The 16,847-nt window shown below is 52.6% G+C and overlaps 1 protein-coding gene across 1 annotated transcript in view; it reads left to right on the top strand.

The window, feature by feature from the left end:
* Nucleotides 1-16,847, top strand: part of jarid2b (jumonji and AT-rich interaction domain containing 2b) — a 107,439-nt gene that overhangs the window by 69,822 nt on the left and 20,770 nt on the right. The window contains exons 5-6 of the mRNA XM_030347599.1: nt 7,047-7,259; nt 12,570-12,823. Of these exons, the coding sequence (XP_030203459.1) occupies nt 7,047-7,259; nt 12,570-12,823 (467 nt within the window). The remainder of the gene's footprint in view (nt 1-7,046; nt 7,260-12,569; nt 12,824-16,847) is intronic.

Raw genomic sequence — 16,847 nt, 5'->3', positions numbered from 1 at the left:
CCCCCTTTGTCAACACGCGACAGACCCCCTCCCCCCAATCCTCTACACGAGATGCCCCTCCGCACTGTGACGGTTCCTCCCTCCCTCCCTCCCTCCCTCCCTTCATTCCTCCCTCCCGTCATTCCTTCCTCCCTTGCCTTTATTGTGGACGTCGTGAGTTCAGTCTGAAGACCTAAAAGAAACCCACACACACACACACGTATATATCTACACCTGCTCACCGCCTCTCACACGGCGCTCCCTCCGTCCCACCCGATCACTCACCTCTCACACCTTGAAATGATATTTGCTTATCTTATCGGGCAAGCCCCCCCCCCCCCCCCCCCCCACTGCCCTACCATTTGTCAGTCACTCTGACAGCCACATAAAGGCATCTCTCACCACCAGAGGAGCCACAAAGGAGGGCGAAGCGCACCACGGACACCTCTAGAGAGCCAGAGGAAGAGGCTCGGCGCGACTTGTGAAATCACACATCGTCCCGCCCGCCTCCGTAGCTCACGGTGTAGAGCACACACACACACACACACACACTCAGTTAAAGGTGTGTGTGTGTGTGTACACACCATTGCACACATGCAAGTGTGTATTTCATCTCGTCAGGCACATGTGCACTGACGTGAATTCTTCTGGGAGACGTTTTGCTTGCCAGGCCGTTGTTGCCGGGAAGCGTAATGGGTAGACTGAGGGGGGGGGGGGGGGGGGATTATTTTTAATTTGTTATGATGATGGGGGGGGGGGGTGGATCTATTAATGTGATGCAACGGGGGAGTAACGACACGGGAGGCGGAGCCGCGTGTCCGTCTGTCAGGGAGACGGAGAACAGCAGGACGGATGGTGTGGGGCCGTGTCCGTCCGTCTGTCAGGGAGAACAGCAGGATGGACGGTGTGGGGCCACACCTCCCACACCGGCTAGCGTCTGGGAGGGTGAGGACGCACTCCGGCTGGGCACTCCGGCTGGGCTCTGGCACACGCACGCACGCATACACAAGTACACGTACACTCAGGTATTTGGATAGCAAGCACACACACGTGCATGCTCAGGTATTCAGATAGCACACACACGCACGCAAACATGCACGCTAAGGTATTGAGATAGCATGATCACGTGCACACTCAGGTATTTAGAGAGCACAAATACGCACGCACGCTTAGATGTTCAGATAGCACGCAGACGCTTAATCACACAAGTATTTATTCAGAGTTTCCTGGAAACACACAAAAAAAAACACTGATAGACATGCAAACAAACACACTCTGATAGACACGCACACAAACACACTACGATAGACACACACACTGATAGACACACACTCTGATAGATACACACACACTCCGATAGACACACACCCACACACACACTCTGATAGACGCATACACACACTGCGATAGACGAACACGCACACATAGAAACACTCACTTACTTATCAAGACTTGCATAAATAGCGAGCCTCACAGACAGCTTGTGTGTGTGTGTGTGTGTGTGAATGTTTGGCGCTGGTTCTCAGATTGATGTTTATGTGTGGTCCGGGCCCACGGCTGAACTGTTTATATCCCCTGAGCCATCTGGGCGGCAGCCAGCCAGTCTGCCTCTGGGAGACCCTCCGGGTGTCACGCCCAGGGGGACAGGCAGGGGGCAGCACTGGGCACAGCAGCGGTGGTGGTGGAGGGGTGTCGGGCCTGGTTGAACCCAGGTAATGACTTGATCGCTGTGTGATGACACCCTGACCCAAATGCACAATTCACTGCGAGATGTAGCTCGTATCACGCTATTTAAACATGACGAAAGAGTGACCCTCTTAGCAAGGGTAATGGAGTTGTTTTAAGTCATCAGGGCTTGGCACTCACAGTAAACACATGCAAGGCATCCAAGCAGACAAAACGACGACTAAACAGGGCAAGCCCTGTCCCGGATGAGATGCTGTTTATGTAGAGTACATCTCCACGAGGGCTCTCAGCTCGCCCATGCAGTCGCGGGTCAGTAGGTCAAGTTATGCAGAGAGCGAGACACTCTTAATAGAGCGAGCGCTCTCTTAAGGCGACTCGTCAAGGTGCCTCCACTCTGAGCTCAGCCAGAGAAACGGACGTTTCTTCGTTTTTTTTCCTCCTTTTCATTCACACACCGCAAAACTCGTGTCGTTCGAAAAAGCTGTCTCGGGAAAAAAAAAAAAAAACGGGTTTTGTTTTTTTCCCCCCTCTCTTTAATTGATTCCGATTTCATTTGTCTCTCTCTCCTCGGGTTGGGGTCCCCGTGGTCGCTTGTCGCCGTGGCGCCGCTCCGCTGATTGACTGCGGGACTGTAAATTGTCCTCATTGTTTCTGTTCCACTTAAGGGGATCAGCAAAGGGGACGGGGGTTGTAATTACCCCCAGAGTCCTGTTAAAAACGACATTCCTAATAGACGCTTTCAGAACTCGCTCTGATTGGTCTGCGGTCAGAACAAGGCCGCTGTAATTGGGTGGGGGGTGGAGGGGGCACTTCGGGGGTTTTGAACGCTGCTGGAGTTCTGAGATGGCGGGGGCCCCCCATGTGTGTGTGAGATTGGGGAACCGAAAAGGCTTTGGGGCTCATGTTAAAATCTCTCTGGCAGTGTTTGTGTATGTGTGTATTGGTCATTCTCTCTGAATTGCAGGCTTCACTGCAATTCCTCTGTCTCTCTTTTTCGCTTTGTCTCTCTCGTTGCCACTCTTTCTCTCTCTCTCTCTGTATTTGTCTCTGTCTCTCTGTGTGTGTGTGTCTCTCTCTCTGTCTCTGTCTGTCTGTGTGTCTCTCTCTCTCTCTGTCTCTGTCTCTCTCTCTCTCTAGCTACCATATTTCCTCCCTTTGTATCTGGCATCACCTGGCTCCACACTTTCACCTGGTCAGAGTTACTCTGGTATTTTCTCTGGCCCTTGCACAACTTGCAACTCCCTTTTATTTTCAAAACGGTCGAGGCAGACAACCAAACCAAACTTTCCCTGCACCTCTGTGACCCCGGGTGACCCCCAGGGCCTGGTATCCATTGACCCTATGACCCCTGGACTGGCCAGTAAATGAGCTCCATTTAGCTAATGAAGCTGGTGAACTGCAGCGGAGTGGGCCAATGTGGCATCGCTCCCTCACTGTTTGTTTGTTCAGAGGGACTAGCATTTACTGTGTCACCCGAGATAGATGAGGGTGTGTGTGTTCGGCCATTTGTGTGTCTCTCAGACGTGTGTGTGTGTGAGTGTGTGTCTCAGATCATGAATGTGTGCCTGCGACCCTCTGCGTCCATACATCCATCCAAACAGATGTTGGAAGCGGCCAAGTCTAGCCGCTGGCTAAACCCTTCGTCATGTTTGCGGCGCTGGCGTCGACCCCCACCCTTCCACTCAACTCCCCCTCCGCAGACCTGTCATAACAAGGGCTGTGCAGCCGGGAGTGCAGCGCCCAGCGAGCCAGATATGGGCTTGGAGCCTCAGCCGGCGACCGACCGCTGGAAGCACGGAGCTCGTCCGAGCCAAGGATCCAGGCCTCCCCGGTGTCTCCACACACCCGCAGGTTTTTTTGACGGTGGTCCCGCCGCACTGTAGCAAAGCGAAACCCTAATCCCGCGTCCCCCACCGAGAGGGTCTTAGATGTAGTTCTGCTGGTGGTGCTGGTGGAGGAACGCGCCAGCGGTGCACTTGACAATGAGAGGCCCAGAGTGGTGCTTCTGAGCCGTGTGTGTGTGTGTGTGTGTGTGTGTGTGTGTGTGTGTGTGTGTGTGTGTGTGTGTGTGTGTGTGTGTGTGTGTGTGTGTGTGTGTGTGTGTGTGTGTGTGTGTGTGTGTGTGTGTGTACGCTTGTGTAATGTCATCTCCGTTAGAGCAGCCAAGCTTGGCTACTGTGTCACTGAGGTATCAGCCCTCACACAAGCACATACACGCACACGCGCACATGCACACCTCACACATACTCACACTTAACTCTGACCAAGGAAGTGTTTCAAAATTCTGGTGTGTTTGTGTGTGTGTGCTCGCTTGTGAGTCACAAAGCTCAAGTATCTGTCATCTAATTGACAGGCGGTTGTACAGTAATCCTGGCCGGGCCGCCCACCCCCAGCCTCCCCCATCCTCTTTGTTGAAACCCCCCCCCCCCCCCCGGGCCCATGAGTCAGCAGCAAGCGGCAGCACAGGGCTCTAAAGGTCTGCCGACAGACGAGGAGATGCCCTGTCTCAGCCTGGTTCTCTATCCGTCTCATCTGGCTCCCTGCGTCTTTCCTTCTCCACCTCGGTGAACAGATGCTCCCCAGCTCGTCTGAAGGGGTGTTGCGCCATCGAGTTCATGTGAGATCGGAGGTCTGCGATTACGCCCACATCCCTCCCCGTGTGTGTGTGTGTGGGGGTGGGGGTGGGGGTGGGGGTGTGGGTGTGTGTGTGTCTTGGTGCGTGTGTGTGTGTGTCTTGGTGCGTGTGTGTGTGTGTGTGTCTTGGTGCGTGTGTGTGTGTCTTGGTGCGTGTGTGTGTGTGTGTGTGTCTTGGTGCGTGTGTTTGTGTGTCTTGGTGCGTGTGTTTGTGTGTCTTGGTGCGTGTGTGTGTGTGTCTTGGTGCGTGTGTGTGTGTGTCTTGGTGTGTGTGTGTGTGTCTTGGTGTGTGTGTGTGTGTCTTGGTGCGTGTGTGTGTGTGTCTTGGTGCGTGTGTGTGTGTGTCTTGGTGCGTGTGTGTGTCTTGGTGCGTGTGTGTGTCTTGGTGCGTGTGTGTGTGTGTGTGTGTCTTGGCCCATGTGTGTGTGTCTTTGTTAGTGTGTGCGCCGTGGCTCCAGGCAGACTAATGCCGGTAATAATTGTATTGACGCGATCAGTCACAACGGGTAAATCGTCCTGGCGTCCCCCCATCCCCGGCTGTGTTGCCTTTAATAATAAACATTGTCCCAATGAAAATATAATGAACCGTTGCGTGAGTCGCATTTGCAACGGCATCGATTTAGTAATAAAGCACCCTGGGACATCATAAACTGCCTGTTTCCTCGCTCGTAAAAAAGCTCTGATTAAATAACAATGCCGGGGCAGTGTTGAGCGCTGGGCCAGTAGACACAAAGAGGTGATGTTCAGCGGGAACGTGTATCTTCGTTTGCTCATCTTCGTCTGAGATGAGCCAACGTGTGAGTGGCGTTTGCACGCGAACAGTGGAAACAGCATGCGTGTCTCGGGTAAACAATGAGTGTGAACCTTGGTGGACTTCTCCTTAGTCCCCTCCACGAAGCCTCACGATGCGAGCTGAACACTCGGTGGCTCCGCCTCCCACCTGGCGAACCGCCCGCCACATCGCCGGTTCAAAACCCCCCGCCGAGCCACTCGCACGTCGTCCTCCCCGCACGCCGATTACTGCCGTTTCGAAAGTGGAAAGTAAAAGATTACGTGGGACATCGGGGCAAGGCTAAGTGCTGTGCGCCGTGCGGTCCAGTCGATATGGATGGGCGTCTTGGGCTAGCTTTAGCCTCTTTCTGCTGCGCTGGAGGTCAAACAGGTCTGACCTCCCGCTGGACAAGGGGCTCGGCAACGGGAGGTCAAAGCATCAAGACTGTGACTCGACGCACACACAGGACACGGGGTGTGTGAAGGAGAGAGAGATAAGGGAGGAGAAAGAGACACACAGAGAGAGAGAGGGGGAGACAGGGAGAGAGGGGGAGAGGGAGAGAGGGGGAGAGAGAGAGAGGTAGTAGGGAATTCAAGTGTGCATCGAAGCTACGCTAGGACTTAAGGATTCCTCTACAGCATGCCGCTGAGCGAGCCGTGCTTGTAAATAATGCAGGTTGCGTCGCATTTCCACTGTGGTCATTTATTTTGAGAGGCCGGTGGGCTCTGTGTACGAAATACTGAATAAACTAGGAAGGAAGTGATGGTGGAGAGAATAGAAAATGTGTGAGGGAGATGAGGGGGAAAATGAGATTCAGAGAGTCAGACCGATACGTTTTCAGACCTACGGTCGAACCGCCAACCACCGGTCTTGCACCTTGGGTTCACCCTTGCGGTTGTTGTTCTTTCTTCTTCTGCTTCTTCTTCTTCTTCTTCTTCTTCTGTGGTGTTTGGTCTCGCGGTGCATTTCCCTCATGATTTACAGCTGGACGCGCACGCCAGAGACTCGGGTTTCAATCCAAACAGCACCGTGTTGTTCATTCAGGCACAGCCAGGAGCCAACGGCCTGCACGCTGATTTATCAGCTCAACATTATGAGCTTTAATAACACTTAACGACCTTTCGTGAGAGTGGTTTCGTGCGTTTGCGGGTGCCTGCGTGTGTGTGTGTGGTGTGTGTGCGCGTGCGCGCCTGTTTGTGTGTATTCATGCATGCAAAGGTGCATGAATAATTGCAAAGTGTTTCGCTGTCCATCACGGACCACGTTTAGTGACCGAACATGTGTTCATCTAGAATCCATCTTTCACATAGTGTGTCAAGTGTTTGTGATCGAATGGCTTACAATGAACTCCAGGATGTACTGCAGCATGTGTAATGTTATTGTGATGTTCTTGCAACCAGCCATATTTCCTTGGCCTAGGAAACAGGTTCTGCATAGCAAAAGTTGCCTTCTCAATTATTAATCAAAGAAGGTTGGGTACGTTTTATCTCTTTTGAGACAGTTCCAAGTTTAAGATCGAGCATTGTTTTGTTTTTGGTTGGAAAACATCAGGGACATTGTTTCAACTCTTCTCAACTCCTTTTTGTCACGGTCGTGGACGACAGAATCCTGTACATGCTGAGTGTATTGGTCTGTTATACGATTCTTCCATGTTATGGTCTTTGAGTACAGAGTCCTGTACATACAGTCTACACTTGTCTATTATCCAAAGTCCTCCATGTTTTGCCCTTGGAGGACAGTGCTGTGCATACAGACTATAGTGCTCTATTAATCAACTCCTCCATGTTTATGTTGTGGTGGACAGTGTCCTGTACATGCAGTCTATAGTGGTCTATTATAAACCCCTCCATGTTTAGCTCTTTGAGGACAGAGTAATGAACATCCAGTCTATAGTGGTCTATTATTAACCCCTCCATGTTTAGCTGGTGTACGTGAACGTAAACGTGCTGACTGAGTTCTCTGTACCCCCCCCCAGGCTCCCCGGCCCTGCCCAGCCACATGGCCTACTTCGGCAGCTCTCAGGACGAGGAGGACCTGGAGGACAACTGCGGGGAGACGCGGGAGGAGCCCGTCAGGAAGAGCCATTACCACGGCAACGGCCCCTACGCCTCCTACACCTCCTCCTCCTCCTGCCAGTCCACCCCGCGCAAGGGCAAGACCCCGGGCAGACAGCCCCTCAACGGACACGGTAAGGACCCCCCCCCCCGCGCCACCCCACTTCCTGTTCACGACCCCGCCGCTTCCTGTTCTGCAGAGAAACACAAACACACAACACAAGCACCGTACACACACAACAACACGCACACACGAGCGCAATGTCAACCGGAATATTTGAGGGATTCTAAGGACAATTATGGCGTCTGAAGATGAGACAGCTGCTGGATGCTGCTCTGTATTCTCTCAGTTGCTCTCTCGTAGGAGGAGGAGGAGGAGGGACGGGGAGAGTGGGGAGGGGGGAGGGGGGCTGTGCATCTCATCCCAGTACTCTTCCACCCCAATTAACAAGTCTTTTCTGAAGCCTTAACAAGGTGTTTACGCACGCACTGCAACAGCTGGCCCACACACACACACACACACACACACACACACACACACACACACACACACACACACACACACACACACACACACACACACACACACACACACACACACACACACACACACACACACACACACACACACACGGGCTGGCATTTAATGCATGGATGCCCCGTGCACGGCGTCTGCATACAGATCCTTGCCTCTGGGGCGTGTAACCCCTGTCGATGTGAGGGATTAATAATGGATGTAGAACTTCATACGCTGCACTGCCAGTCCACTTTCAAAGTTGGTAAAGTAAACAAGATATACTAGTGTGCACGTACGGGCGCGCGCGCACACAACCACTTTAACACTCCCTCCTTTATTCCTCCAATCTTCCGGCGCTCCTCCCCGCAGTCTCCATTACACCCATACATCACCCTCCCCTGCGCCTCACCCCCCCCCCCCCCCCCCGGTGGGTGTTCAGCCGTAGAAAAGTGGAGGCGTGAACTTCATGCTCAGCTCCCATGTTAGGAGAGGGACCTGGGGGGGAGAGAGGGGGAGAACAGGGGGGAGAGATAATGGGAGAGAGGGGGAGTACCGGAGGGAGAGGGAGAGGTGGAGGGCAGCCTCACCCCACGCTGAACTCCCGGGGAACTCTTTGACACCCGACACCCGTGGAGAAACCCACCACGGGCGCATTGTGTGCCAGCGCCGCGCATCAGGCCCGACGCAGGCAGCGGCGTGCACGCACGTATGTGCGCGCGGTCACGCCGGGTTCGTGTGCGCGTCTCTTATCGGCGCGTGTTCCTGAGAGCAGGCCTCCTCTCGTGACAGCGAGTTCAGTGAATGGATAAATGGGTATTGGAACAGGGGAGCTCTTCAGCGCAAAACCGATACCGCGCTGCTAGGATACGCCGGCAAACAGATGCACACACGGATAACACACACACATGAGCACGCACACAAACAGACACACAGCGTAGAGTGCACAGTAGTGTCCCTTGTGGGTGGGCCTATAGGGTTGTGTTGGTCATCGGGACATTCTGTAGTGGCTGGCTACCGGACACTCAAGGGCAGGCCTGGCGGGAGGAGCTGGAGGACGAGGAGAAAGGACTGCAGAATGGAGTGAAAAGAGGAGGTTCGGGCAGGGGGAACCGTTCAGAAGGGATGATGTGTTGATGGAGAGAGGAGGAAGGAGAGAGAACTGGCGATGGAGGAGGGCCTCTAATGTCTCGCTCTATCCCTCTCTCTCTCCCTTTCTCTCGCTCTCCGTTGAGGTCTCTCTCTCTCTATATCTCTCTCTCCTTGGAGGTCTCTCTCCCTCTGGAGCTCTGCCATGTTCCATGTTGACACAGCTAAATTAAACCTCTTTTATTGGGCTCTCAGGGTCCTCCCCCCCCCCCTCGCCTAGCAGCAGGATCGCTCTCCCATTTTTCATTCAGCCTGAGGGCCGAGAGAACCTTGGCCACGCGCTTGTGGTCATGAGTACACACACACACGCACACAAACACACACGCATATGGAACAGAGAGACACACCCAAACCTACGTGGCCGTACAAGTCAGAAGCCACACACACACACGCACACACGTGTACGTCTAAGCGTCCGTGCGTATAGAACAAAGACACACTGCCAAACCTACGTGGATGTATAAGACGCACACACACAAACACACACAGCGCTTTCTCGCAGACGCCCCTCGCTAAGCTTTTTATAGTGTGTTTCCTAATGCGGGGGCATTAGCTTATGTGCGCGCACGATCCACTTGACCGCTGCGGTCTGGGTCCCCACACAGCGCGGCCTATTGACGCTGTGGCTCCAGCGCCAGCGCCCAGCCCTGTCAGCGCTGGGGGGGGAGAGAGAGAGGGGGCCATTGACCGCGGCGTGTTAATTGGCCCGGCCCAGGGCTCCAGCGCGTCTCTCGTCGGCCCGTCTGGCCCCGAGGAGCCCGCCGCCGCCGCACGCACGGCTTCTTTTCCATCGCCAGGCGGGCTCAATCGCAGCCATTGAAACGTGGCGAGGTAAAGAGGTCGTAAAGAGGCGCGCGCACACATGCAGTCGTACACTCGCATGCACTGTCGCAGTCGCACGCTCTTGATCGCATGCACGCACACACACTCTTGCACACAGCTGTACACCTATTCCCGCCGAAACATCTTCCCACACAAACACACTCATTCCCATGAAAACATGAGCATACATATTCCCACGTGCACTCACACAAACAAACACACTAACACACACTCTTTCCCATACACACTCACACACTAACACTCACACGTACACACACACAAACTCCCTTTCCCATACACACCCTCACACACTAACACTCACACACACATACTAACACACACTCTTTCCCATACTCACACACTAACACTCACACGTACACACACAAACACTCCCTTTCCCACAACACCCCTCACACTAACACACACACACACGTACTCTCTTTCCCATACACACACTCACAGTAAGTCATGCATACTTGAGTGACGGGTGGAGTCCGCCTCGGCCAGGCAGCCGTCTCCCCCTCGCTCGCCCTCTCCCCCTCTCCCCCCTCCCTCCCTCACTCTCTCTCAGGGCGTGTGTGTGTGTGTGTGTGTGTGTGGCTTGTTCCCGCTCCAACTCGCCACTTGTGTCCGTGCCAGGGGTCTGTGGGAGCGGCCCGCACTGTGGGACCCCTGTCCTCCCATAGGGGCCCGCCCGGGGGCCGGGTGGGTCAACAGCAGCCTGGAAGAGGTGGATGGACCCCATCCACGGGGCCTTCGCCTTTGTTTGCAGGGCTGTAATTCATTACCCCCCCGGGTGGGCTGGGATCACTCACTGGGGGGGGGGGGGGGGGGTTGGAGGTGGTTTATGAGGACGCGCCAGCTCTGGATGCCCCCTTGGGCTCGGTGTTGAAAGGCTCGTCGCTCTAAGCCTTAAAGGTCCCATTCTATTGCGCCAGGTGTGATTGTGATTAAGCATTACAAGCTGCTTTTTTAAATATGTGGCTCTTTCTGTGTTGTAGTGAGTCGTCCACCTAGATGTATGAGGGATAGATGAGCAACGTTTGCTACAGTCCACTGGGTAGGCTGGTAGACTGAGCTGTCCAGCACACATCTCGGTGGACACGCCCACTCGTGATGTCACTAAAACATAGGATGAGGCAGATTATTTAAACGGCTTGTAGTGGCTAGTCACACACACACCTGGCACAATTAATGCTTTCTACTATTCTGTAATTTCGCCTGGGAAACAATTTTGTGAATTTGATGAACATGCCACGAAGGAACAGGTTGAGATTTCCCCCCTTGCTCGAGGGCGGCGGCAGGTAGACTGTGTGGACGCTGGGGGATCAAACCCGGTATCTTTCCGTCTGGGAGTGGAGCAGAGTAGCTGCTACGCTATAGGCAGGTTTGTGGGACACGTCGTAGCAGATGGGGGGGGGGGGGGGGGACAGCATACCGATAGACAACATTCAAGACGGAGTGGATTTGTTGTGCCTTTAACTCCGCTAATCGCCAAAGCCAGGGATAGAAAGTGTTTGATGTACCCCGGGGTTCACTATCTTTTAATAAGCGCAGGAGACTGTTATTGATCCCAGTCTTTAAAGGGGCGGCTTTGAGACATAATCTGATGATTTGTATGCACGTAGGTTTTATTTGAGTAGATACAGCAGGCTTTTCTGTCGGATCCATGTAGGCTATAATATCCTGTGTCGGGCCGTACCATAGTTTGGACAGCGTCTATCCAATACCCATTTATGTTCTGAAAGAAGGGAAGCATCCGGTGTTGTTTCCCCATTAGTGGAACTATTTGGTTTCTGTAATGGGCGCAGAAGGAGGCTTCCCATGTCACTGATGTCCCCTGCTGAATCCTGCCACATACCAGCCCTCCCATTAGGACTATTAAAGTGCATTTATAGATTCATCTCAATAAGCTAGAGGAGGTTTGAGGTTCATCTCTTATTAACCCAAAGTTAATGGAAAATCTATAAATACACCAAGACAAATATGGAGGGGATGGGATGTATAACAATCGGTTTGGGGGGGATACACGGTAATGTTTTTTATTATCAAAATGTTACATGGGCAGGTTCACTAAGCAACAACTATACCACGTTTGTCATTCCTTAGATGACTAAAGATACCCATCTTAAATTTCTCCGAAGCGAGAGAGGGAACATCTGTCACTTATATATGTTCTCAAATTATACGATTTGGATTCAGTGACGTTAAGTTGTTTATAGTTTATCGTTCCATAACCAGCTTTACAAGGGAAAAGGCAACACAATACAGTTTATACATTGTTTACAATGCAGTTTATACATTGTTTACAATGCAGTTTATACAATGCTGTGCTAGCATTGGTTACCAAGCGGTCTATTGCCCCCTGTATGCACTCTCAGCCAGCCCGGTCTGTAAGGTCGGGAAGCCCGTCTGTAGAACCACATACAGCGGCAGAAACACAATCAACACTCGACTGACACTGAAGACACATCCCTCCTCTCTGCTCCTCCTTCACCCCCTAACCCCTCCCCCACACCCTAACCCCTCCCCTAACCCCTCCTCCACCCCCTAACCCCTTCCCTAACCCCTCCTCCACCCCCTAACCCCTCCTCCACACCCTAACCCCTCCCCTAACCCCTCCTCCACACCCTAACCCCTCCCCTAACCCCTCCTCCACCCCCTAACCCCTCCTCCACACCCTAACCCCTCCCCCACACCCCTCCCCTAACCCCTCCCCCACACCCTAACCCCTCCCCTAACCCCTCCTCCACAACCTAACCCCTCCCCTAACCCCTCCTCCACCCCCTAACCCCTCCTCCACACCCTAACCCCTCCCCCACACCCCTCCCCTAACCCCTCCCCCACACCCTAACCCCTCCCCCACACCCCTCCCCTAACCCCTCCCCCACACCCTAACCCCTCCCCCACACCCTAACCCCTCCTCCACACTCTAACCCCTCCCCCTTCTCCCCCTCAGTGTTCAACGGGCACGGGAAGGCGGGCACCAGGGAGAGCCCGCGGGGGCCCAAGGCCGGGTCCGTCCGCCGCGAGCCGATACGCCCGCCCCCCCCTCCGCCGCCGCCCCCCCTGCTGAGGGAGCGCAGCGAGCGGGCCGAGGCGCGGGAGCAGACCCGGGAGCAGCACGCCCGGGAGCAGCAGGCCCTGGCCAGCGCCCGGAGTGCCAACGGGCTGTTGGCCCGGGGGCGGGCCGCCGAGGAGCTCCGCAAGCAGGTACGTGGCCCCCGCCGGGAAGGGGTGGGTGGACTGAAAACTTTATTGAACAACAGCAAATCAACAAGAATTGTTCAGAAGAATGAATACACAAGCCCTCGTTAACGTGCCGTTTGGTGACACAAGTGGTCCGAGTCTTTGATGCAATGCTATCGGTATCAGATAAACAAAGCTTCTGCACTCCTATTCAGGCGTGTGCCACTGTGTGTGTGTCTGTGTGGAAAACAGACACTTACTCACTTTGTGGAGCAGGGGGGATGGGCCTTGTAGTAGGTTTCCTGCACCAGGGGAGAGATGGGGCTTGTAGTTCACCTGCCCTACAGAAAGAGATGGGACTTGTAGTTCACCTGAACCACAGGGAGAGATGGGACTTGTAGTTTCCAAAAGACATGAATGACCCCATTATTAATCTATTTTTTGTAGTATTATAGTATTAATAGTGTTATGATGAACCCTCAATAGGTCATGCATATAATTACAAATAATGAATTAACAGGTTTGGATGAACACACACCGCACACACACCGATGCATGTGTGAGTTCACGCATTTAGTAGAAAGTAATGATGTGTGTGTGAACGTATTATTCGCAGTAAACAGGTTATTTCTTCACATGAAGGCTCTGGTGTAATACCGGTCGCTGGAGAATACATTCTTAACAAAAAACAATTAGAGCCTGATGTTGTTGTTTTTGTTTTAATCCAGTATCCGTCAGCCCCCTTGCGGTGAACGTAAACCAGATAAACGTTGGTTAAACCTAGATTAGGGGGAGATAGGAAGCCAAACTCAGTCCTGCTTACTTTATACTGTTCATCCACTTTTGTGGGGTTCCCTCTTATCTTCTCCTTTATACTCTTTCTGTCGTCGTTTCCTTATCTCCTCCTCTCTTGTCTTCCTCCTCCTCCCCCCTCTCTCCCCCGGGCTCCCCTCCTCCCCCCTCTCTCCCCTCCCTCCTCCCCCGTCTGTGGTCTCGGTGCGAGAGCAATGAGTGTGTTTGGGCTCGATATGACTGCTGCAGCTATATTTAGAACTGCTGGCTAGGAACTCTGAGAGGAACTTAAGGGCAACACAGACACTAGACTGTTTTAAGACTGGCCTAAAAACCTTTTTATTCATAAAGGCATTTCCTACTTTTTAAAAAATGTATACATTTTCTTAAACTGTCCTTTTGTCCTTTAGCACTCTGAGATTCTGCTTAGAAAGAAGAGTGCTCAACAAATAAAATTAATTATTATTTATTATTATTACTCTCTATGCTGCTCTGAGCCTCTCAAGGAGTGAGTGTGAGTGTGAGTGTGAGTGTGAGTGTGAGTGTGTGTGTGTGTGTGTTCGAGGGAGTGGTGAAGTTGGCTCAACTTTGAAAACTAGTGCTCGACAATCCCATTAGCTAATCAAAAGTCGGTTATTCAAGATATATACCCTCTCTCTCACACTCTTTGAGAGAGTGTGAGGGAGGGAATTTCTCTCACTCGCTCTCCTTATCTTTTCTGTCTCCCGCTCACCTCATTTCTCTCTCTGCTCGGCCAACCGGGCCCTCTGTCGTAGGGGATGTTGAGGTGCTAACAGCTAGCTGATGCTACACCGGGCTGCAGGCGTTTGAAGTGTGCTGTGCTATCTAAATTTAGGCAACATTGCGTCTCCACCAGCCGGCCTGCCAAGACAAACTACTCCCTCGCTCGCACATCCTCTTGTACTTGTACTGTCTTCTTTCTGTTTACCCACCCCCGTTCTGCATGCTCAAAACTCGCCTGCTTGTCTTTGTCTGCCTCTCCTCCTTTGCCTCCTGTCTCATGTCTCTCTGTCTCTCTCTCGTTCTCGTACTTTCTCCTTCTCTGTGTCTCTTGTCTCTCTCTCCATCTCCACACTCCAGTTTCAAGTAGACCCACCCAAAACAATGTGGCTCCTGTCATTTGAAATAATAAGTGGATATGGATTAGTGTGAACTGACACACACACACACACACACACACACACACACTCACAAACAGACAGAGACTCTCTCACACACACACGCCCGCCTGGTTAAATAATGACCTAGTCGTTAAGCAACCTTGCGGTGTGCTTAAAGGTTTAGCTAGCCAGCCATTAGCGTGGCTCTATTCATTATTGTTCCATTCACTTCAATTAAACGCAGGCTTTTAACAACATAGAACTGGAACTGGAAGCAGAATAGGTTTTTGCTCCAATTTATTACCAAATAAATTCGACTGAATCACCTGCAAGCCGTCTATGGCTAACCAAAAGCTGAAAGCCTGCTGCTTAATAGCTCAATTCTCCCTAATGTATTCTAATTTATATTATTCCACGCTATTTATAATATAATTTTAATGAAAGTATTGTTTCATTGTTCCTTTTTTTTCCGTCACCGCTCAACTCACAGAGCAGCTAATGGGTGGGCGACAGTCACTTAAAGTGCCACAGCGACATTTCCTCACATTGTCTTAGCTGTGTGTGTGTGTGTGTGTGTGTGTGTGTGTGTGTGTGTGTGTGTGTGTGTGTGTGTGTGTGTGTGTGTGTGTGTGTGTGTGTGTGTGTGTGTGTGTGTGTGTGTGTGTCCTGAATAAGCCAGCAGAAGCTTTGTTTATTTGATAAACAAAGCATTGCAATATTCCAAACTCTTACGACTTGTGTCAACAAACAATGTTTACTTTATATAATTAGTACAATTTGTAATACCCAGATCCCAGCGTCCATAACCTCTGCATTATCCTCTGTTCGGCTGCGTTCTGTGCATCGCAGCATGCCTCAGACTGGCTGCTTGTCACACCTTGGCTGCCATTATTCCTTAATTCACTAAAATAGTACAAAGGGTGGAACTTCCTGCCTGCCAGCTGTCTTCCTCTGCCTCCCCCTCATCCCTTCCTCCCTATCTCCTCTCTCCTTCTCTCTCTTTCGCTCGCTCTCCTTCTCTCTCTCTCGCTCCGTCTGTGTCTCCCTATCGTTTGTGCTCTCGTCTGCAGATGTTGTCTGTTAAAATCTTCCTGCCTGGCCCCAGCTGGGCTATAGCAACACGTGATGTCATCTAGGCCCTCCCCCTCCCTCCCTCCCTCCCTCCCTCCCTCACTCCCTCTCTTCCTCTCTTGCTCGACTCACGTGCAACCAAAATCCTCCTAGTGTGCCAACTGTGTGTGTGTGTGTGTGTGTGTGTGTGTGTGGGTGTGTGGGTGTGTGTCTGTTTATTTTGACTTAATCTTGTTTCTTGTTCTGTTCATTGTCATTTTGTCTTTTGTTGATTTCCTTTTACTGCTGTTGGGGTTCTGTGCGTCTGCGTACAAACAATGAGAGAGGGAGGGAGACGGAGGGAGAGAAATATACAGAACCAGAGAAAGGGAGGGAGGGAGAGTGATAGACAGTGAGGGAGAGTGACAGACACAGAGAGAGAGAAAGGGAATGAGGAGGGCAGGCAGCTGTACAACAGTCATTTGCACACCCCACAGGAGACCTTGGTGGTGGAGCCCCCTTGTGGCAGAGCGGGGCCAGGGCAGCGCGTCTCATCGATCAGGTGCTTTGTCGGCAGACAGCGACCGGTCACAGGGAGAACATCATCTGTTATCGTGACATGATTTGCTATTGGCTGCCGAAACATCAGTCAAACGCCATTGGCTGATCTCCTGTTGAGACGATGCTTCCGAGCACCAGGGAGGTATCGACAGACACACAGACAGACGGAGGCTCTGGGTACGTGTGTAGCTGTCGCAGGCCTGCGGTCCCATGTGTGTTATGGATAACTTCACAATGCATCAACGGACACAACGCCTCATTCGGACACAACGCGTCATTCGGACACGTCGGACACGTCGATCTTTCGCAGCGTTTCCCGCCTTTGATCCCTGGTCCGGTGCAGTCTCTTCATATGCCCCCCCCCCCCCCCCCCCCCAACACCTAGGGCCGATCAATCTGCCGCGTCTCCCCCCTTCCTCATTGTCCACCGTGGGGGGGTGGAGTAGGAGCAGGGGGGCGGGGGGGGGAGGAGACGAGTGCTGGAGGCAGGGTTACCTCACACACACACACACACACACCCCACC

The sequence above is a fragment of the Gadus morhua genome, chromosome 22 (genome assembly GCF_902167405.1).
Source record: "Gadus morhua chromosome 22, gadMor3.0, whole genome shotgun sequence".
Lineage (NCBI taxonomy): Eukaryota > Metazoa > Chordata > Actinopteri > Gadiformes > Gadidae > Gadus > Gadus morhua.
This window is presented reverse-complemented; position numbering and strand designations above follow the sequence as displayed.